The 20,921-nt window shown below is 54.2% G+C and overlaps 9 protein-coding genes across 9 annotated transcripts; 4 read left to right on the forward strand and 5 right to left on the reverse strand.

The window, feature by feature from the left end:
* Nucleotides 1–736: 736 nt before the first annotated feature.
* On the forward strand, nt 737–1,288 carry GCG54_00012355 (uncharacterized protein; the record flags this gene model as incomplete). Its single annotated transcript, XM_045412233.1, has 1 exon — nt 737–1,288. One exon carries the CDS (start codon nt 737–739, stop codon nt 1,286–1,288), a length of 552 nt encoding a protein of 183 aa, XP_045261268.1.
* A 90-nt stretch (nt 1,289–1,378) lies between these two features.
* GCG54_00012356 (uncharacterized protein) lies at nt 1,379–1,990 on the forward strand (the record flags this gene model as incomplete). The annotated part of the gene is made up of 2 exons (XM_045412234.1): nt 1,379–1,681; nt 1,736–1,990. The coding sequence occupies 2 exons, from the start codon at nt 1,379–1,381 to the stop codon at nt 1,988–1,990; spliced, it is 558 nt and encodes a 185-aa protein (XP_045261269.1).
* A 1,226-nt stretch (nt 1,991–3,216) lies between these two features.
* On the reverse strand, nt 3,217–3,796 carry GCG54_00012357 (uncharacterized protein; the record flags this gene model as incomplete). Its single annotated transcript, XM_045412235.1, has 2 exons — nt 3,217–3,470; nt 3,529–3,796. The coding sequence occupies 2 exons, from the start codon at nt 3,794–3,796 to the stop codon at nt 3,217–3,219; spliced, it is 522 nt and encodes a 173-aa protein (XP_045261270.1).
* A 1,911-nt stretch (nt 3,797–5,707) lies between these two features.
* Nucleotides 5,708–6,811, reverse strand: GCG54_00012358 (uncharacterized protein; the record flags this gene model as incomplete). Its single annotated transcript, XM_045412236.1, has 1 exon — nt 5,708–6,811. The coding sequence occupies one exon, from the start codon at nt 6,809–6,811 to the stop codon at nt 5,708–5,710; it is 1,104 nt and encodes a 367-aa protein (XP_045261271.1).
* Nucleotides 6,812–7,357: 546 nt separating this feature from the next.
* On the reverse strand, nt 7,358–8,263 carry GCG54_00012359 (Glucose 1-dehydrogenase 2; the record flags this gene model as incomplete). The annotated part of the gene is made up of 1 exon (XM_045412237.1): nt 7,358–8,263. One exon carries the CDS (start codon nt 8,261–8,263, stop codon nt 7,358–7,360), a length of 906 nt encoding a protein of 301 aa, XP_045261272.1.
* A 1,081-nt stretch (nt 8,264–9,344) lies between these two features.
* GCG54_00012360 (uncharacterized protein) lies at nt 9,345–9,953 on the reverse strand (the record flags this gene model as incomplete). Its single annotated transcript, XM_045412238.1, has 1 exon — nt 9,345–9,953. The coding sequence occupies one exon, from the start codon at nt 9,951–9,953 to the stop codon at nt 9,345–9,347; it is 609 nt and encodes a 202-aa protein (XP_045261273.1).
* Nucleotides 9,954–11,712: 1,759 nt separating this feature from the next.
* On the reverse strand, nt 11,713–12,936 carry GCG54_00012361 (uncharacterized protein; the record flags this gene model as incomplete). Its single annotated transcript, XM_045412239.1, has 1 exon — nt 11,713–12,936. The coding sequence occupies one exon, from the start codon at nt 12,934–12,936 to the stop codon at nt 11,713–11,715; it is 1,224 nt and encodes a 407-aa protein (XP_045261274.1).
* A 3,739-nt stretch (nt 12,937–16,675) lies between these two features.
* Nucleotides 16,676–18,040, forward strand: GCG54_00012362 (uncharacterized protein; the record flags this gene model as incomplete). Its single annotated transcript, XM_045412240.1, has 3 exons — nt 16,676–16,847; nt 16,934–17,514; nt 17,882–18,040. The coding sequence occupies 3 exons, from the start codon at nt 16,676–16,678 to the stop codon at nt 18,038–18,040; spliced, it is 912 nt and encodes a 303-aa protein (XP_045261275.1).
* Nucleotides 18,041–18,960: 920 nt separating this feature from the next.
* On the forward strand, nt 18,961–20,553 carry GCG54_00012363 (putative aromatic compound monooxygenase YhjG; the record flags this gene model as incomplete). The annotated part of the gene is made up of 1 exon (XM_045412241.1): nt 18,961–20,553. One exon carries the CDS (start codon nt 18,961–18,963, stop codon nt 20,551–20,553), a length of 1,593 nt encoding a protein of 530 aa, XP_045261276.1.
* Nucleotides 20,554–20,921: the final 368 nt, after the last annotated feature.

A 20,921-nucleotide genomic window follows, 5' to 3' on the forward strand; every position in this document is an offset into this window, starting at 1 on the left:
GGAAGCTTTTAGAAAGCTGCGCTTGTGAGTGCTTGAGAGGCCAGAGGAATTTGCATGCAGCCGCGTCGGGTCGGGCTGGTTTGCTCCCCTTCTGATTGGAGGGTATCCACTTGTCAGAATAACAGTGATGGAATCAGATAGACCAAAAAGGAGTGTTGCCAACCAAAGCTTTGCAATTCGCTTCGCGGATGTGTCCGAATGTTGCTTTGTCACGGAAGGTGAAGGACGCAGGGTAGCTCTGATCGAGTCAACAGTAGCTCATGAGTGCTGCAAGTCTATTTTTTGCTAGGTAGCTACACAGGTTTGGGCATATCGCTGGGCAATTCTACTTTGAAGCCGTCCGTCGTACTTCCTGAACCCGAAGCCTTTTCGTCTATTCCACCTTGGGCTTTCTCCAAAAGCATGGCCACGGCGCTTTTCTCCATGCACTCTCCATCTTTCTACCACCTTCTCGCGTGAACAAACACGCGTTGAAAAAAAAGAAAACTCTCAAGGTCGTAGGCTGATTCGGGCTGCTCTTCTCCCTATCGCCACAGCAATCTTTTCGTAGCTTTCTCCTCCTTGGTTACCAGATTTCACTCCACGCCGCGGTTCGTCCTGGACGCAGGCTCCATTCTCTTCGAAAAAACAATTATCCCATCCGCGCAAAGCTCGGCATCTTTCCTTGCGCATATCTCCTGCCGCTCTTCTTCCCGCCACCCCCTGCATTCCTCTTCGCGGCTTGCTGCGAACCATCATGTCCTTCCTTCAGGGTACCCAGCTTGGAGTACCGTCGTACGCGGTGGGCAAGGAGTTGACGCTCTCACTCCATATCAAGATCACGCCTCAGTATGGACCCAGTCACTTCCCATGGCCCTGGAAAAGTCCATCACGTATCAAAACCCCATTCCCTTATTCGGTCCGGACACATCCTAGCGGCTTCGATCCCGAAAGAGCAGTCCCCGCCAACGAAAAGCTGCGTCTTTGCGTCCTCGAGACACTTTCTGGGGGGTGCGAGAAGGGTCCTCAAGTTGTTCTGTGCAGGGTTCAAGATGCCGAGACTACGCCACACTACGCTCCTCTCATCGCAGGAATGAACGTTGTCCTAAAGATCTTCGACCACGAGTACTACCCGCACACAGTCACTTTGCCCCGAGCTTACACCTATTACCAGCTAGCCGACCAACACCTGAGCCGAGAGGCATCTGCTTTGCGCTGTATGCACCGAGTTGGGAGGGATGAGCATGGGAATGACCTGCCGGGGAAGCTCCGACTCACTGGCGGGCACAATCTCACACCTGAATACTAGGGTACCTGGATAATCGACCTGAATTGGAGTTCCGCGGATGGAAAGCGATACACCGGTGCTGTAGCTATAGAGTAAATCGATGGAGTTTCCATGGAAGACCTCTGTACACGCGAAGACGAGGACTCCATGCGCGTCTACCCTATGACCGAACCACAGCCCTTGTACGATGCTGATGACGAGAACGATACACATGGCTACCTGGACATGGGTGAGCATACTCGCTTGAAAGTCCTCGCCGACATCATCGGTGGGTTCGTGGAGGGCTACAGCCTCAGGGTCAATCACAGAGAATACGAGCTTGGCGATTTCATGATTACCTATCTGTCTCATGGAAAGGAGCTACAGAAGCTACAATTCCCCAGAGTGTTTAAGCTGAATTACAAGTTTTGCCAAGTGTGATGCATGACCCGCATGGCAAAAGTTCAGCGCAGGAGCGACAATCAACAGCTTCCGTACCCCGTCCATCCAGCCGACCACTTCACTCTTCGCGAAATCGTCCACTTTTGTGGCTGGTGGCCCTACGAGTGGTGGCACGATGAGTCACAATTTTACGCGTGGCTTGTGAAGGAATTTGGACCGATGGAAGAAGGCATCGCGCCCTGGCATCTCTCTCTGTACGCCACTTTGGAGACGGAGAGGAGGAAGAATGGGGCAGAAGCAATGCCGTTCGCGAATGAGGACTCGATTGAGGATCTGTTCTAGCAGGAGATCTCTCACATCCCAATTACGAACGATGAGATCGAAATCATTCTCTCCCAGGGCGCAGCCGCCTTGGTCGAAAGCATACGACCACGCTCGTAAAACCAACCCAGTCCAAGTCCCAAGCCGTGCCAACGAGATGCGATACGTTATCAACGCTAGATGGACAGCCGCGCTGCCTGCCGAAGAACTCGTGAAGAATACACTGTCTGCGGAAGAGCAGTCAGCCAGGGCGCGGCGAATGAAGCTGAGGACGATGACCACGACGGCAAGGATGACGAGGCCAAGGATGACGAGGCCAGAGACGACATGGCTAAGGATGCCCAGGCTAAGGACGACGAGGCTAAGGAGAATAAGGCTGAGCCACCCAACAAGTCAAATGCTTCACGCTACGTGCCTATTTACCACCAATCTCCGAGGCACCCAGAGCCAAGTTCGAGTCAGATCAAGAGTGAAGAATGGGGCTTGTTTTCTTTTAGACTCTCGCAAGTAGCCGCATTGTGTCAGACTCATTCTCTTCTTAGCTGTCTTGGGAGTGAGAGAATGGTCTTCTTGTAGGATGGTATCCGCTACACGGATAGTTAGATCAAACTAGAAAATGCTGTATGTGCCAACATCAAAGAATGTTCGCGTGACCTTGGATGCCGCAGACATGTTCATCCTGGGGACACTTGATTTTTAAAACCTCCACCTTCGAAAAAGGCACCCAAGCCTGCAAGTAATTAGCAAATTTCATCAAAGAAATCAAAAAAAGGGAAACGAGATGTGTTCGACTTCCTTGTTCATGAACAGCCTTGAACTTCGGGTGACATATGAGTTCTTGGCGCATGCGCAGTGCAACACACCGCGTCATCTGGGTGATACTTTCTACCATTGAAACGGACGAAATAATCGCGATAAATTCCAAGACTGCAGAGGCGACAGAGATCGCTTAGACGGTAATAACGACAGCAGAGAGAACTGGGTGTACCCCGTAGACCTGCTTGGCTAAGATTATCCACCGCCACAGCAATATTTAACTTCCAGGTTGGATAGAACCAGCTCAATTTGCGGCCCAAGGTAGGAAAAGGTTGACTGACGGTAGGACGGACGTATTTTCCCACTCAAGATCAAGAGAAAGAAAAAATGGATTGGTCATAACTCATTCTAAGCTGATTGCTCATGCACATCTATAGAGAAACCAGAAGCCTTCCCCAAATATCGTACACCTCACGCCTCCTGCCGCTCCACTAAGCAGAGCACAGCCAGGCCTCGTTGTCAACCAAGTCCACTGACTTGGTCTTCTGCGTCGGGCAGATGTCACGGTCCAGACCGCAGTTGGTCGTGCCGCACCAGTTTTTCTCGTTGCAGAGCCAGACCTGGTACTTCCAGACGTGGCGGTCGTAGTCCTTCTTGCAGCGGTTGACCTTGATCTTGTACTTCTGGTCGGGGCCGAACTTGTCCAGGGGGGCGTAGGCCCAGTTTTCGGTGTTCTTCGGTTGGCCTGGTTCGCTGTTAGTTCTCTGCCGTATCACTGTCAGGAGCTTGGGGCCAAAGCTTACTGCCGAGGATGCCGCCGTTCGAGTTGCACTTCTGCAGGACACCGATCTTAGTGAGCCCCGCGGCCTTGGCGCGTTGCTGGACGTTGGCGTCGATGTGGAAGGTGTAGTACGAGAAGTCGTATTCGGCACTGATGGGTGCCGCGTTGCAGCTGTCCTGGCGGGTGACAAGGCCTGAGGCTTCGCCCTCGGCCATGGCGATGGGGCTCGCGCTGCCGAAGGCGGCGAGGGAGGCCAGAGTGATGGCGGAGAACAACTGAGAGGGATGCATCTTTGCGATGGATTTGTTGTTTAAAATCAAAAGAATGTGTGGAGTAGTTGGGCAATGAGTGTAGTTGGTTGTTGAGTAAAGAATGTGTTGGTTTGGAGTGGTGAACTGCATGGTATCGATGGCGCGATGGCCAGCAGGCATTTATACCACAAAATCCCAACCATCACGATGTGTCGAAATTCTGCACGGGAGCGTCGAGACGACGCATTCGCCGATAGAAGGCACTGACTTGGCGCCAAGACCGATCAAATCGCGGCGGCATGGACGGCAGCGCTGATATGAAAGCGTCGATCATTAATGTCAAAACTTTTTTGGCACCCTTTTCCCCCCCCCCGACGCCGTCTGGGCGCGAAAACGAGAACAAGCGTCACGCGTGGGAAAATTAAGGAGGTACGGGAGCGTACATTAACCACCGCATTGAAGATCGACCGCAGGGCTGGGGGGCGCCGGCAATCTATTACACTTTGGCGGTTCATCCCAAACCCAGCAAGGCCTCTCGGGCCGTGCGAAGGGATCTCGACTTGATCGGCCAATGAGACTCTCGGATCTTGCGATTCATCCCTGCGAGCGGGACTGCGTCAGCCACACTTGGAGAGCCACTGTTCTTTTTTTGTTCGCTGTAATTGAGTTGTCATGCCAAGAAACGTGACTCGAGCAAGGAGCTTCATCTGAAGTGTTTTTGTCCTTTTCTCTTAATCGACCCGGCGACTTTTTTAGACTTGAACGATCGGAAACAAGGGCTTTGTTCAGATGGTGCCACGGCTCGACAGGTTGGGGGCCTCTCTTATTGTGGAAGGATTCGGTTGATCGCGATCAATAAGTCGCTCAATTTGTGTGAGACAGATCCGCCTCACTTTTGATAGGAGCGGGTACTGCTTCCTGTACTGCCTCAACACAATGGACCGCCCACAAAGGTGCTTCTTTTGCTGTTCTCGTTGGATTCGTCTTGACTCTGTTGTTTTCTTGGTCAGCTTGGCAGCTGAACGAGACGGATCAGGCGGTATAGCTCTCCTATGGTTGTCGTAAACCGATTAATGCGCTGAAGGCTATGTTCAACTAGGCAAAGCTTGTGCGGCATGCGGGATGCCGCCGTTTCTTGGATACTGCGCTGTTGAATTTGACGGCAACATTGGACTTGGCATCCTGTCAACCGGCCCGAGCAATGTTGCTGTCCATGCCCCCAAACGGGGGCGCTGGTATTTGGGAGGGGAACCCCTGTTGAACAGAAGTCTAAGTCGTGGTTGAAATGATGAAGTCCGTCTTGATGTTATTGCGGTTTGGGGGCTTTGAGTATGGACGGGGCTGTTGATGAAACCTAATTCGCTTGTTACACAGCCTTTGGGCGGCGTGCTCACATTTCGTTCGTGGCTCCGAAAACGGCCGTGAGGTTCTACTGGATCGAGACCAACAAGATGAGCTGCTTCGCGATGCTGGAGACTGATTTGTGGCTTTCTGCAGTTGAGCAACGTAAAGAATTGGCGGGAGCGATAATTCGTCCGGTTCCCGTCAAATGGCAGTCAAAAAGGCGTACCCACAGGCGGTGAACCATGAGCAGAAAGTTGGAAGGCAAGAAGGATGAGCGTGATGAAACAGAAGCAATCACGCGGCCCTTTCCAAATTGAAATGTTAGTGAATATTGGTAATGAGTTCGCCAAGCCATTTCCCATCCTGTGCCGTTCATAACCCAGTATATTCGGGTGCGTTACTGCATATGCGTTCCTCAACGGAAGGATGACTTGAAGCCGGAGACGGAGACAGCTTCGAATATCAAAATTCAGGATGCTCGGGTGAAAAAAAGAAAGAAGCATGGTGGCCAGGCTAGATCTCCGCTCTGCCAAGTTCAAACTCAGACCGTCAACGACAATAGTGCTGACCATACACAATATCGAGGCTCATATGACAGCAATCAGCCTATACAAACGGCTTCCACTGCTCCTCACACCAGTCCCAAAACCTCGCAGCATACCCCAACCCACCCTCAGCCTCAGGTTTCATAGCATTGAGAAGATCCTTCCTCGGACAATCCTCATCCGCCCGAATCCGCCCAAAGGGAATGACATAACACCCCGACTGCTCCAGCGTCACCTCCGGCGACAACCCGGCATACAGCTCCGTGCACCCGCCCAGCTTCGTCTCGTACATCAGCGGGCCGAGCAGCACCATGACCCACCCCGGGGTCCCCGCGTACGACCCCGCCCTGATGTTCCCCGGATTCTGCGCCACGCTGACGATGCCGTCGGCCATGTACCTCACCGCCATCTCGCGCCCGAGCATCCAGTTCCCGAGCTTCGAGACGGCGTAGTTCTGCACGAGGTCCGGGGTGCCGCTTTCCAGGGTGTCGAAATCGATGCCGTTGGTGGGCGTGCCGCCTTCGCCGAGGAAGCTGGATGTCCAGACTACGCGCGCCGAGCCCTTGGGCGCGGTCGCGGCGGCTGCGCGGAGGTGGGGGATGAGGAGGTGCGTGAAGAGCTGTGCGGCGATGCAGTGCATGCCGACCATGGCCTGGAAGCCCTGTACTGTTGTCGCGCCGGGTTTGACGCCGTAGCCGCCGGTGCCGGCGTTGTTCCAGAGGACGTCGAGCTTTGATTCCCGCTGCGCGAAGGACGCGGCGGCGGACTTTACGCTTTCGAGGTCGTTGAGGTCGAGGAGGAGGATCTTGATGCGCCCGGGGTTTGCGGGGGCTGGGGAGGCGGTGGTGATTGTCTCGATGGCCTTTTCGGCTCGTTCCTGTCGTAGGTGGTTAGTGTCAAGAATGATGGAGCGGGAGTTGATGATGCGACGGGCAGATGCCGATGAGCCCTCTGATTTGGTGGCGAAACCAACCTTGGATCTTGACGCCATGTATGTGGTGGCGCCCGTGGTGTAGAGCATCTTCACAAGCTCGAAGCCGACACCCGCGTTGCCCCCGGTGACGATGAAGACGCGGCCATCTTGCGGCGGAACATTATCCTCGGTGAACGTGGGCGCTGGCGGAAACCACTGCGAGCGCAAGTTGCGCAGAGAAGCGAGCACCATGTTGCCGGGGGCTCGTTTATGTTGACGGTGCTATGGATTGAAAAGGGTAGATTGTGAGAGACGACTCATTTGTTCAAAAATCTGTGAGAAAGAGGGAGTGAACGGCGGAACGTAAAGACCCATTCCCGTGTGTGCATCGCGGCAGCACCTTTTCTTTGATGGCAATCTCCACGAGATTGCGGACCACGTCGATTCCCATCATACAGGTCAGATTGTTATTGAGAGAGCGACGCGCCGGCCAACCCCGCCAATCTAGACAAAAGTGCTAGGTTAGATCCAACAAGCGTGCTTACCTTGCATGACTTCCTGCAGCTATCCCCTGTCAGCTTGCTATCTAGCCATCTGCTAGACAACCAAAGTCCCATTTGTTAGATGACTCAAGTCGGCGCGGAGTTTGGGCGGATTTCTCTGGAAAAACAGATGCAGGTTGTGAAAATCATATTTCTTTCAATCATAAAAGCCGCTTTTGATTCCGCCTTCTACATGCCAATCTCATCAAGCTGGGCCGATTCCAAACCACGCCGCACTCCAACTAGATTGTTCTCATCACAAGCCAGCAGCCAGGGTATATCCTCCATCCACAGCAAGCGTTTGTCCGTTCAGGTACTGATTGCACGCAAAGTACAGCACCGTAGCCGCCATATCCTCGTCCTTGCCCGGCCGCTGCGCCGGCACCTTCTCCGCGTACTTCTCCTTGGGGATCTCGCTCTTCTGATGGTCGTCGGATGGCTTCTTGGTGGTCATCTCCGAGGGAAAGACGCCCGGTGCGATGCTGTTGATGCGGATCTTGAGGCCGTTGGAGGCCACCTCCTCGGCTAGCATGCGGTTGACGTGGATGGTGGCGGCCTTGGATGCGTTGTAGGAGAAGTGGTGCTGCGACTTCTTGATCATGCCGCTAATGCTGCTAATGTTGATGATGGTGGAGGACCAGCCTTGCTGCTGCTCGGTGGCCTTCTGCAGCAGAGGCAGGAAGGAGGCGGCGACGTAGTAGACGGCCGCGACATTGGTCTTGTAGACCTCAGTCCAGTCCTCAAAGTCGGCCTTGTCGCTTTCGAAGAGGGACTTCTTCATGTCATGGGCGTCGTCGCTCTCGACCTCGACTGGAGAACTGGAGACGCCGGCGTTGTTGATGAGGATATCGAGAACCTTTTCGCGGGACGTGATTTCCTGGACGAGCATCTCAATGTCGTCCTTCTTGGTGACGTCGGCCTGGATGGGAATGATCTGGCCGGCAATGTTCTTGCCGTAGGTCTCGACGGTGTTGGTGAGCTTCTCGCGGTTGCGGGAGGTGATGTAAACTTTTGCGCCGTTGGCAGCGAGGGCCTGCGTTGCCATGAGACCGATGCCGGTGCCACCGCCGGTTACGAGGGCGACTTTACCGGTGAGGTCGAAGAGGTGGGAACGGGTGAAGAGGTCGTTGCCCTCTGGGCCGGCTGTCTTTTGAGAAGACATTCTGGTTTGGTTGTGCTGTGGTGGGATTGGGCGAGGTGGTGCGTTGCGCGGTGTTTTTCTCGAATATTTCAAGGTAGCACAAGTGGTCATGGATCTGGAAAAGGACAGCAAAGAGGAGGGGGTGAGGTTGTTGATGTTGCTGTTATATTTCGCGGCGAGGCGGAGGCGGCACGAAAGAGATGATCTCATCGCTGTCTAAGGGCGCCAAGTAGGCAGGCGAGCGTGCGGCAGGTCGCATGTTGGACGCATTGGCGAAGGCAGGAGCTCATGGCACTTCTTGTAGCTCCCCCCGCCATCGGTGTTCGCCCTGGTCCATCGGAGGCGTGCGCGGGCTACGTATCCGTGAGGTGAGAGCTGAGGTCGGATGAGGTCAGTCGATGTTCCATGACGACACGGCTTCGCAATGGATCCCTGTGCCATTGGCGGCGTTAGTGCCTGTCGCGGAGAGAAACATCCGCTGAACGTGCGGGCGCGGGGGAGACCAGCGCTGGTGGGGGCGCCGTAGCTTCTCCCATTGGCTGATGGTGACTAGAGCTGCTGCACGTAACCGCAACGGCCTGCCATCACTGAGGTTCCCCACGGGTTTGCCCTGGAGCTGTCGCCAGAACTCTAAGTCAGCCGCCAGGTACGTATCTTTGATCACAACACCATTGTGAGCATCACCACATCCAATTTCAATGATTCAAGAGACAAGGATTGGTGTTCAGAAGGGACTCCTTTGTGTGTTGAGAATTAGAGATCAAAGATCGCGAAGACAACGAAGCTAGTGACGATGACATTAGAGACTGGATATGAAAGACATCAATGAAGAAGCAGTCGCCATCCCATTTATGAAGCATTTGGCCTCATAAATCTTGCAAATTCAAGCTCTTGAAGACGTTTATCGCACCACTCAAGCATCTCCTTGATATCTTCATCGTCGCTATCATAGCTAGCATGACATTCCATCCTCATGAGACCAACACCAACCTCCATGGCATTCTCGCCGCGGCAAATAGGGCAAATGAAATCGCTTCCATGATCGGTAGGAGGATTCGCTCCACCCGTTCAGTTCTCCTGGACTTCCCAGCCTTGTCTGCACCTAGCGGAGGCCGTGGCAAGTCCGGCATTTTATCCCTTTCATGAATGCCACTTTGTTGTCGTCCCCAACGTCAATCCACACTCCAAACAACTGGTCCTCTTTTTCAGGAATGGCGCCAAGGTCGATCAAAATTCTCGCTTGGGGGCCTTCACGTATCCAGACCGGGTCACATCGCCTGTCACCATCCCGTTCATCGTCTTTTTGGTTAGGGTGGCCGTGACGATGAAGGAAGATGTAGGTGTCCTCGAGGTCTCCACAGGTATTGACTGCCCAGTGACTCTGTATCTCAATGCAAAGCAGAAACGATCGGCCTTCGGTCTCGCGGACCGCTACCGGCGCCAGAAGAACACAGTCATCGGGGTCACATTCAACAATCTCGATGATGTCGAGCCACAGCTCGAGGGGCAACCGAATGCCTTTGGAGGAGGTGATGCAGGCGGGGGACCTTTTCAGGAGCGACCTGACGTAGTTCGCAGGCCACCAGTTCCGTTCGAGCATCAAAAATGGCGCGAGGTTGAGGTTCGTGATCAACCGATATTGGTCCAGGAGATAATTAGCCTGAAGGCCGTCCATGAAGTCCGCGACGTCAGACTGCGTGATTGGTCTCATCTTTGCACAGACTGTGTCGTGTTTTTTGTGAGCTCAGTAGGTGGGGCGAGGGTTTGTTTTGCGGGAGATGGCAGAAGAGTCAAAATTCCGTTTGCGAGAGTTTTTAAAATAATTGTAATTAGGACTATCCAGGTCCAAACGACCCTTCGAAATCGCCTCGCTCAAAAGGTATCGATGCAGTATGCGGGCGTCGAAAACAGCTCCGGTCCATGGAAAATTTACTTCGCCGAAGAACAAGCTACGATGTCAGGCGCGGCTGTAAATTGTAGTGCGCCTCTTCCCGGTATGCTAATGCTATCGAGATCGCCTTCCTGTGTTTGAACGACTAGATTTCCTGTGTGCCGGGTAACTTTGACAAGGACGACAGAGGGCGACGACAGAGACGGCGACAGGAACGGCGACAGGGACGAGAACAAAGACGAGGATAGAGACGAGGATAGAGACGACGATGATAGCAGAAGAGGTGGCGGCGACGACAAAATGAGGGGTGGACAGGCGAGTTGTCAGAAACAGTAGTCGCTTCCAGCTCAGGAACAGTAGAGACCTTGTGAAAACCCAAGGAAATCTAATTGGCAAGCATACAGACCCAACCTACGAAGCAACTATTCTGACATGATGCAACCATCGTGAAATCTTTCCGCCTTCATCCCCGACTACCAAAACCTTCACAACAACTGGAATCTATCCGAATCGAAACATGGTCGGCGTATCTCTTCACGCATGTTGCAGAATTTCTGGTCGCTTGCCGATGCCTTGTGTGAACCAACCGATATCGCATTGGTTCATCCCTGACTAGACCTGATTTAGATGTCAGCTTGTTGCACAACATAAGCCTCATGCGAAGGCGAGTAACATACCGGCGAGAAACACCTTGATCAACGTTCTCTGAAGCCACTGAAGACTCCTGAGCGGGGTCGATGGCCAGGTTCTCAAAAGCCCTAGACAGAGTGTGCGACTCTGATGCAGATTCCACCGAAGTCTGATGGGGCTCCTTCTCAGAAGTGCCAGCTTGAAATGTGCTGCGGACGGCCATCTCAATGGGACGAAGTATCCGCATTTTCGTGGACCTTGCCGAGAGTCTCTTCTGAAAATTCTCCAAAGATGGGTCTCCTGATTGCAAGACTTGTTCCAAGCGGTTCTTGACGACGTCCTCAACGGCACCCTCGATGATAGATGTGCCATTCAGTCTAGCTTCTTCGAGCTTTGAAGCATCCACGATCACTCCGGGATCCGAGAATCTCTTAGCCTTGGATAGCGTCTTGTGGATATGCCCTACAGCCATGTCGTGGAACCAGTGCTTGGCCGACTGTGCAGCTTCTTCCAATTCCTTCATGCCCTCGTTCGCGAAGACAGGCGGGAAGGCCGCTTTCGGATCCTCGCGGAACACCAACACGAGAGCTTCCAGTTGGCGCCTGACATCACTTCGGAGGATCTCATCGTCAAGGTTGAGACGGACCAGTTCAGGCGACAGTAAAATCCTCCGTGATGAGTTGTCTAAAATATGGCGTGCTTTCCTCTCCACATGCTTGCGGATGATCAAACGACCGCGGGCGATGGCTCGCTTGCGAAGGGCTTTGCTGTCCACGAGTTCGAAGCGGGACAAAGACTTCTCGATTTTGTCTGTGAGGGGGGGAATGGCTATTTTCTCGAAGTCGGCAATCGTGACACGCGTCATGACACGCAGCGTGCGTTCCAGGCCATAGTCTTTCACGAGACGGGGTGATATCTCACGCGACGTCTTGTCGATTCTGTCGAACTGCTAGATCGACGGAGTGGCAGCGTCGGTAGTGACAGTCAGGCCCCCGAAAGCCTTGTCCAATATGCATTGTTCTGCCCAAGTCTGGAAGTCCGGGTTGTCTGGGTTGTGCAAGGAGCCAAAGGTATCGAACATCCATCTGTTCAGCTGTGGGGAGTGGCGTGGGTACTGTGCGGAAGCTTGCCAGTCCCGAGAAATCCAACCAAGAAAGGGGCGAAGTCTGACGATGTTGTATCTTCTCCAAGGATGCGGCGGCTTGGAGTAGTAAGCAAAGGCTGCCTGCGGCTCTCTGGCGATAGAGTCGACGACTGATGTCCGCCATCCGACAAGGGCAACCCGTGGCGAGTCGAGAATGGTGTTGCCGTTGCGCATGGAGACTATGACACTCCTCGGGTGAATGTCACCATGGGTGATGCCCGCGAACTCTTGTTGCATGTTTCCCCCAAGAAGCTTTGCCATCACATCCATCCGGGTTGCCTCATCGGTATTGAAGGACACAGGGGTATCGGTATCCTCGTAAAACTGAACAGAAGATGCGCGAGGCCTCTCCATGGGGGTAAAAAGCTTGTCCAGTTGGTAGCCATCAATGTACTCCAAAGCAAGCACTCCCACATGCCGAGTCTGACCTTCAAACTCGGGATTGCTGCTTGTCACCGCTGCCGTCCAGCTTCCAAAAAGTTCCGGCGCGAGATGCGGAAACCCGGTGAGACCCTTTTGCTGCAAGAAGGAATATGCGCCGACTTCGTCACAGAAGGCCATGTCCGCCCGAGTTGTGACCTTGAGACACCGGTCCAGAAGCTCCACGTCCTTCCACCACAATAAAGGGTCAAAGACCTTGATGAAGGTCAAATCGCCAACACTCAAGTTCTGTTTCGAAGAAGCTTTGGTGACCCTGCCCAAAAGATTCACCGGGCCCGAAAAGTCTCCTTGGCCGCGGTTGCCTGGAATGGCCTTGATGATGGTGACATGAAGCTGGGCGTATCGGTCGATCTGCGCTATCTGGCTGAAGCCGTGTGGTCGATTGGTCTCTTTGAACACCTGTCGGGTTCTCGAGAGGACGCTCTCGTCGTCGCTCAGCGCCATGTCAGCGGGTCGTAGATTGTGCGGATTCGGGTACATATGGCCGTACGGCGGGGGCGCCTGATGAGAATTGAGGACCAAGGAACGGCCCGGGGAGTATAGTGCATCGCGATCGCCAGGAATGTATTCATCCTCGGTGGAAGCCATGCTTGACAATGGCTAGAGGATTCGTGGCTGGAATCTACGGTCAGCAAAGGAGCCAAAGGGGGGGGGGGGGGGGGGGNGGGGGGGGGGGGGGGGGGGGGGGGGGGGGGGGGGGGGGGGAAACGTCTGGCAAACAGTTGAGACGTCAGAAACGTACGAAATAGCACCGAAACACACAGGCCGAGGGGCCAAGTTGTGGACATGAAAATCTCGTGACTCGCTGATGGGTGCCTGCAAAGCTAAGGTGAGCTGATGGAACAGAACTGACAAGCTGAAAGTTGGGACAGCACCTATGATTGAGCAAGGATCGAGATCGGTCGAAATGATGGGGTGTGGTGTTGGTAATAAACAGATTTTCTGTGTCTAACGCCGAAAGGATCGGGTAGGGCTTTTCGTGTCGGAGAAAATCGAGGGAAGGACTTGATAAATTTGAGTTTTTATGCTGGCCTCGTGAGTATATGAGTCACTGAAAGCCCTTGATCAGGTAGCCTGAGGTGACTATCTGCCTGGGACCGTTTCAAGCCAGAACGTGGTAGAAAAGCAAACCAAGTAATGGAACGTGAGGTATTCTTTGTCACCTTCGATGAGGTGAATCTGCGACCCACCGCCAGACTAGAAGAATCTGATGGCTGCCTGCATAAGATTGAAGGCTGCCTGTCTCACTGGTGACACTTGCAAATCAGCTGGCGCATCGGCACCTGGATGGCCGGATCAGTCTAGCTGTCGACCAGGCTGCCAGGGTGAAATAGTCCACTGGGACTGCGACAGAGACGATTGTCCTACGCTTCGATGACCATCCAGAAGCGCCATGTTCTTCGTTCCCTTTGACAACAACTGACTTTTGTGTTTCACTTGGACCCCTCTTGGTGGGTAGTTGTGCGAAATGATGAATCCAACGCAATCTAGCTTGTACGTCTTCACTTCCCTACCTATACTACGACCGTCTTCTTCTCGGAGTGCCACCTGGCGGGTTCTTTCTAGAACTATGGTCTTCCCGAGCATAGCTCCTGACACGCATAGAGGAAGGAACAAAGCTAGAAGGCTTCCCAACCGTCTTAGCAGGGCGCGGATTAAACATGCGTGGACCCTTTGCAGGTTTCCATGCCAGTACTCTGAGGTATTCTAAAAATCGGCTCATCAAGCTTTAGGCTAATGTGAGGTCATTTAGGTAAGGTAGACGTGAGGGCTGGAGAGGGCTGTAGATGGTAGAAGGGCAGGCAGGAGCGAGGGCAGGCAGGAGCGAGGGCAACGCTTAGGCGGTTGCGCTGAGGAAATAATCAGCATCGAAAGTCTACCTACCTTAGGTAGTAGGCAGAGAGGCGAAGAGGCGGAGGGAGGCAGCACCTGCGAGAGGCAGAGAGGCAGAGAGGCAGGAGGCAGAGAGGCCCATTCTGCTTCCAGTGTCCTTTCGCCTTTCCGTCTTAAAAACCCGGGCACACGTCTTCAACTTTGCTCGAGCTCTCACCCCACTTTCTTCATACCGCCCAACAGCACTCATACTTCTTCGACTTTTCTCAAGCTCTCAACAAGCTCTCTTCTCACAAATCTTCGACTTTGATCGAGCTCTCAGCCCGCTTTCTTCACCTAACCGACACCGTCCAACAACCTTACTCTTAGACATCGGCAATTTTGCAGCTCTCGACCAACTTTCTTGACCTAACTCATCCATCCACTTGGCAGCGTCCAGCCTACCTTTTCACACCCTCGAACCGCCGCGTCGCCTGGAAGCAATGTCAGGACCGATGGATATTGATTCGGAAACAGCAGGTGGCCAGCTTCCCCCCTGCGCCCACGCCCAGCCGATCAACCCCGACGACGCATGCCCCTTCCTTGTGCAAGCAGTCAGAGACAACTTCTCCCTCCCGACCATACCGTCCCGCGATGGACCCGAAAAACCGCATAAGGCGAGCCAGTCGTCACACCACGTCCCACTTCCGCTGGTGTGGAACTCGGAAAGCAAGGAATGGTACCTCGACGAGTCCAAAGAGTTCATGGAGACCCATGAATTCCGCGAATTACAGGGGCTACGAATGTGGCCTCCAGATCCGAGCTCCAAGTTTCACAGATCAGAGGCAGACGCCTCTCGAACGGTTGACCGGGATCGGATCAGGCCCCAATGCCACGTTCTCCAGGCAGGTTTCAATGAGACCGATGGGCAGACATTGACGATGGATGGGTCCGCCCAAACGTGGACGATGGTCACGTTCGCAGATCGGGCCCCGGACGAGCCCACGAGAATCATTTCGATTCCAGACTTCACGATCAAGTGTGTGCTGACGTATGACAACGGAGAAACCGAAGAATCCAACTTGATCGTTGAGTTAAAGTTCCCCGGCCACCTTCCCACCGGTCAGGTACGCCACGAACTGAGCGGAGCATTCGCGAAAATGATGGCTTACTTCAACGAACACCCCGCCGAAGTCATGGAGAGTTTGTTGTTTCCTGACGAGCAACTGACATCGATCCCACCTGAGTTCCACGACGTCGTCTCAATCGCCTACCATGGTGTCCCGGGTTCGGAAGACTGGCAGGCTCGTGCGACATCAGACTTTCAAGTCCGTTCTGAACTTGGCCTTGCCGACTTCACTGGATTCCCAACAGAACTTGAGGAGATGTTGCATCAAGGTGTGACATACGGCGTGGTGTTTGGTGCAGACCGAGTGGTGTTGACAGATTACATCGCGACCGTGATCCTTGCCTTGGTGGTCAACAAGCACCAGTCAGAGTTGGAGCGCGTGCGGGCTGGCCCTGGCATATTCGCGCGGGCGCTTGAAACTGATGGTTCGGATCAGGACAAGGTGACTTTGGGTAGTCATCTCCTATCAATCCGCGGCAAGAAGCGCCCAGTGTATGCGCATCAGATTCCGATGCCGCAAGGCACGCTGTAAGCATCACCCTCAGCACGTCGCCATCTTCAACCGGAGCGTCATACTAATACCATTTTCACCAGATGAGCGATTCCGTGGAAAGAGGCGAGATACGGCACACGGGTGTTGGCGACCAGATCTCGCTCGAGATATCGAGAACAGCGAAGATCAACGCCGTGATCTGCTTGAATGGCTTGGCCAAGGCTCATCAAGCTGCGACTGAGAGACTGAGGAGTGATTAGAAGGGACAGGCTGGCGGTGGGAGGTGATGGGTGGTCATGCCACAACAACAGATTGTACACTAAGAGAAAGCCTTCAGGCAGGATTTCAGAGGCAACGAACGATAGGAAATTTGGCCCCCCTATTTTCCTGTGCTACAGCGACTACTTTTCCTGTCCTTGCTACCATCGTTTGCGGTTAAGTCGCCCTTATCGTTACTGCTACTGTTACCATTATTATTACTACTATTGTCGTCGTCTGTTGTCGTCGTCTATTATCGTCGCCTATCGTTGTCGCCTGTCGTCGTCGCCAGCGTCACATGGCAGACAACAGTGACATTGATGGGGAATGAGATTGAGACTATCATTCAGCCTCGTCTTCGTCGCTCTAGGCTTTGAGTTCTGTGGAACACTACATCGCCAGCGCTCAAACCCTGAATGGCCAACCTTGACTGTCCAGTCACGATTAAGATAAGCTTTCTTGTTCGATTGTTGCCACTTTACCTCTTTGGAACCTCTTATATGCAGAAATGCCCATCTCCTGTTCTCACCTTTCACTCCTCAGTAAATTTTAACTATTTTCATCTTCCAAGCAGCTCTGTCAACCAAACGGAATATCAAGCGAAAGCAACTTCACTAGGTACACTACCCAAAATCATGGCTTTCGACAATGATTCGGATGTCTACGAGGATCATGCAGGGCTGTATCACTCTGGCAAGCGCCTCATTCTTACGCCGCATAAGTCACCTGCACCCTTCGGCTCGTCTTCTTACCCGGAATCGCCAAATTTGACGTCGAAACAAATGACTCCGACTGATGAGGAGAAAGGTTTTTCACGTTCGCAACTGGTCTTCTCTGAGTCCAACGGTCCCCTCGACTTCGACGAGACAAAGCAAAATGACAAAAGCAGTCAGGTGCATTTAGAGACCTCGACATGGTTGATGGTGGATATGGTTCTCAATACATCCCCGGGCCCCAGAAAGTCTTGTGCAAGGTGGTCCAGACGGCCTCGGCCTCTTCTGATGGTAACGAGAACAAAGCCCTTGTGCTTGGACAGCTTGTCTTCTTGAAGCTTTACGATCCTTTGTTCTGGCCCCTGAAGGTTGATCTTTCCGAGTTCTGCTTCAAGGTCACTGTCCGAGCGGGCTTTGCTCAGAGCAACGAAGTCGGCGCCTACTCTCATCTCTTCAAAGCAGGCTTGACAGGCTTCCCACACCTGGCTCCTCAATACCACGGATTCTGGGCCGTTTCTGCCACCTGCGCCGATCCTAAGTACGCGGTAAAAGTTCGGCATGTGGTTGCGCTGGCCTTAGAGTATGTTGAGGGGCGGTGTCTGAGTGATCTTTTCCAGCCAAGCGGGCCCTTTCGGAATCGCTTCCGATCCAGTTGGTCCAACCCACAGGACCCCCCGACCTACATCTCAGCTTACGAAGACACTCGTCTCAGCATCATGGAAAAGCTCATGGATGGACTCATGTCGGAAGAATTCGCCGAGGTGAACCACGGCAATTTTCACCCATCAAACATGATTATTTCATTGAAAAACGGCCAGACCATACTTGAACAGCCACGAATCGTCCAGGTATCATACCGAAGATCCAAAGTGACAACTTTAGGACGGGATCCATACAAGGCCTATCTCTTCTTTGCGAAGAAGCCTCATCCGTTCATACGATTCAGCATGAACAGGCTCGCGCCTTTCTTTGGATGGATCCCCCCCGTCATGGGAAGGCCAAAATCTCGGCCATTACACGCCTCTTTTCCTGTATCGGTGGTTGGCTATCACGTTTGGCCCATTCGTCGATAATCCAACATATACGTATCGTGGAAGTCCACCTGCTAATATGATAGTGGATGCCAAGGGTACTGTCAGCCAATACTCCATGTACTTGGAGAACAAGCGCCTTGAGGAGAAGAGGCGCCTCGAGGAGAGCAAGCCCGACGAATCGAACAAGCCTGACGAGAATTCAGAGGAGAACAAGCCTCGTGAGGAGACCGTCTTGGCTGAGGAGGTGCTCTAGGCCGACTACGCATGTCAGATAAATTCAACTCTCCTCTCATCAGACTGTTAATCCGAGTTTGGTTCTCTATCGATCCCTCCCCGTGTCATGAAACTCCCCGTGCCTTACCGATTTCTACGCAATCTTGATTATTCAGAGTAAAAGTCCCCGGGAATTGTTCGTCCAAAGTCCAGATGATGTTTGTTGTCTTACACACAAAGGACGGGATATATCGGAGGTCGGTATCCATTAGCGCCGACCACCGACCTTCCACGTGACATACGCCACACCAGCCACCGGCGCCGACTACCGCGCCTCCGGCTCCAAGTCCCCCAACCCAGCCCCAATCTTCAGCAACCAACATGCATTAACTTGCCAACGAACAAGGCCCGGAACGCTTCTTCATCCCCAAAAGTAACATTTCTGCCGCCGGAACCATGCAGAGCCCTTCAGCCGCACCTTCGCTCACACCCAAGTTGGCCCCGGCGCCCTTCCTTCAGCGCTCGCTGGCAGCCCGACAACTCATTGAGGCGTTCCTTGCGTGAGCGTGGCAGCCCTACCATTCTCTCGTCGTCGGCCCATCCCTGTCCGCGCCGTCTTACACTCCCGCCCGCTGAAAGCTACTCCGACCGCCGGGAGCAGCGTGGCAGCCCAGCGCTACCCGTCCATCTTCGTCAATCCCTGCCCGCCCGCGAAGTAAGCACGGAGCTTGTGATGGCGAGGCCCCGATGGGCTTGTTCAGCTGATGTCGGGCATGGAAACTCTGAAGCGTATCGAGTCTCTTCGTTACGACAGCATGGAGCGCTGGTCCGAGGAGACTGGATTTAAAGTCCAGCGCTGCCTCTCATTCCCCAACGCATTCGAGAAAGTGGCCCATCACCATTCACTAGCCCATTGAGAAGGCAAAACACCAAATAACACAATCAGCCATCAGGGTAGACATGTCGACAACAGACGTACTCATCGTCGGCGCAGGTCCAACGGGCCTGACCCTCGCCCTCGAGCTCTCCGTCCAAAAAATCCCCTTCCGCATCATCGACAAACTCGAAGCTCCCTCGGACAAATCCCGTGCCCTGGCCGTGCAATGCCGCACGCAAGAGCTCCTCAACCGCCATCCCACCGTCGCCAAGGAAATGCTGGCAAACGGCGTCCAGGGCCCAGGCGTCAACATTCACTGCAACCAGAAGCACCTCATCACCGGCACGTTTGACGACCTCGGCTTCGACGACACCCAATTCCCGCTGCCGATATGGATCCCCCAAGGCGACACCGAGGCGGCGCTGACGCGGCAGCTCGAAGACTACGGCGGCAAGGTTGAGCGGGGCATTACGGCGGAAGACATTCAGCAGGACGCCGACTCCACTACGGTTACGCTCGTCAAGGGCAGCGAGAAGGAGGTCCTCAAGGCCAAGTACATCGTCGGCTGCGACGGCGCGCACAGCGCCGTACGCAAGAGCACCGACCTTACCTTTGAAGGTGCCCAGTACCCCCAGACATTCATCCTTGCCGACATCAAGCTTGGAGGCCCGTATGATACCGAGAGGGTGTCGATGTACCTTGGCGGACGCATCATGGTCATCTTCCCTCTGAAGGACGGCGTGGTCCGCATTGTCGGCGAGCGGTCTACATACAGCAAATACACTGGCGACCCGACTGTACAGGAGATCAAGGAGTTCATCGAGGAGTTGGCCGGGGGCACGTGGGAGGTCACCGACCCGATCTGGCTGACGCATTTTCGCTGGAACTGCCGAGGCGTGAACAACTACCGCGACGGACGCATCTTCGTGGCCGGCGACGCAGCGCACATCCACTCGCCCGCCGGAGGGCAGGGTATGAACACCGGTATCCAGGACGCCATCAACCTCGGCTGGAAGATGAGCGCCGTCCTGCGCGGGGAGAAGGACAACTCCTTCCTGGACACGTACCAGGAGGAGAGACACCCGATCGGCAGGCGCCTGTTGCATAGCACCGACCGGATGTTCAATGCTGTCGCATCGCAGAACTTCATTTACACATACATCCGCAACAAGCTGATGCCCTGGATCGTGCCGTACATCTGGGGCGACAAGGCGCGCCGTCTCCGTGCATTCACCTTCATCTCCCAGATGGGTATCAAGTACCGCAACAGCTCCATCGTCCACACCGCGACCGGTTTCGAGGGCCCAGTCAAGGGCGGCTGGAGAGCCCCGGATGGCGAGCTCCTGGATGAGAGGGGCGAGAAGGGCAAGTGGCTGCTCGAGTTGACCAGTAACAGGGAGCACACCATTCTGCTCTTCTCTGGCATGCTTGGAGACGAAGAGGAGGTGAAGCAGGCGGAGGAGAAGATCCTCGCCGATAAGCGATACAAGGAGCGCGGGATTGTCAAGGTGTTTGGCGGCCAGACGATCGGCACGGGAGGATTTAGGGACAGGGACGGCGTGCTTCACAGGCGCTACGGCTTCGAAAAGGGGGCGGGCCTGGTAGTCGTCAGACCGGACGGGTACGTGAGCTTCGCCGGACCTGCGGAGTCGGTGGAGGAGTTTCTGTCAATCTGAGAGGCGCCGCTTGCGGCCCATTTGAAGACTTTGTTTCGGGGACAAGGAGTTCGGCGCGGGCTGCGGGTTCGGATAATTACTCTCCTCTGCTCACAATTTTAGACGCTTTCACTTTTGAATGAAACATGTCCATGTTCACAGTCAGCCGCCGGACTCCTCGACGTTCATCGTGCTGTTGTTGAATCCCTCATCCGAATCAAATTGACGAGCTGCGGGATGACGAGCTCAACAAACGTCCGAGGCCCCGGAGACTCTCCGAGCCAACGACCGAGGAGCAGCCATGTCCCCTACACGACAGAGCCGCACTCCAGCAAACCAATGACAACACCTGTGGTCCTCCTCCCCTTTCCAAAACGTCGGCCAAAACC

The sequence above is a fragment of the Colletotrichum gloeosporioides genome (assembly GCF_011800055.1).
Source record: "Colletotrichum gloeosporioides strain Lc1 chromosome Unknown consensus_65, whole genome shotgun sequence".
In the NCBI taxonomy this organism is placed as follows: Eukaryota; Fungi; Ascomycota; class Sordariomycetes; order Glomerellales; family Glomerellaceae; genus Colletotrichum; species Colletotrichum gloeosporioides.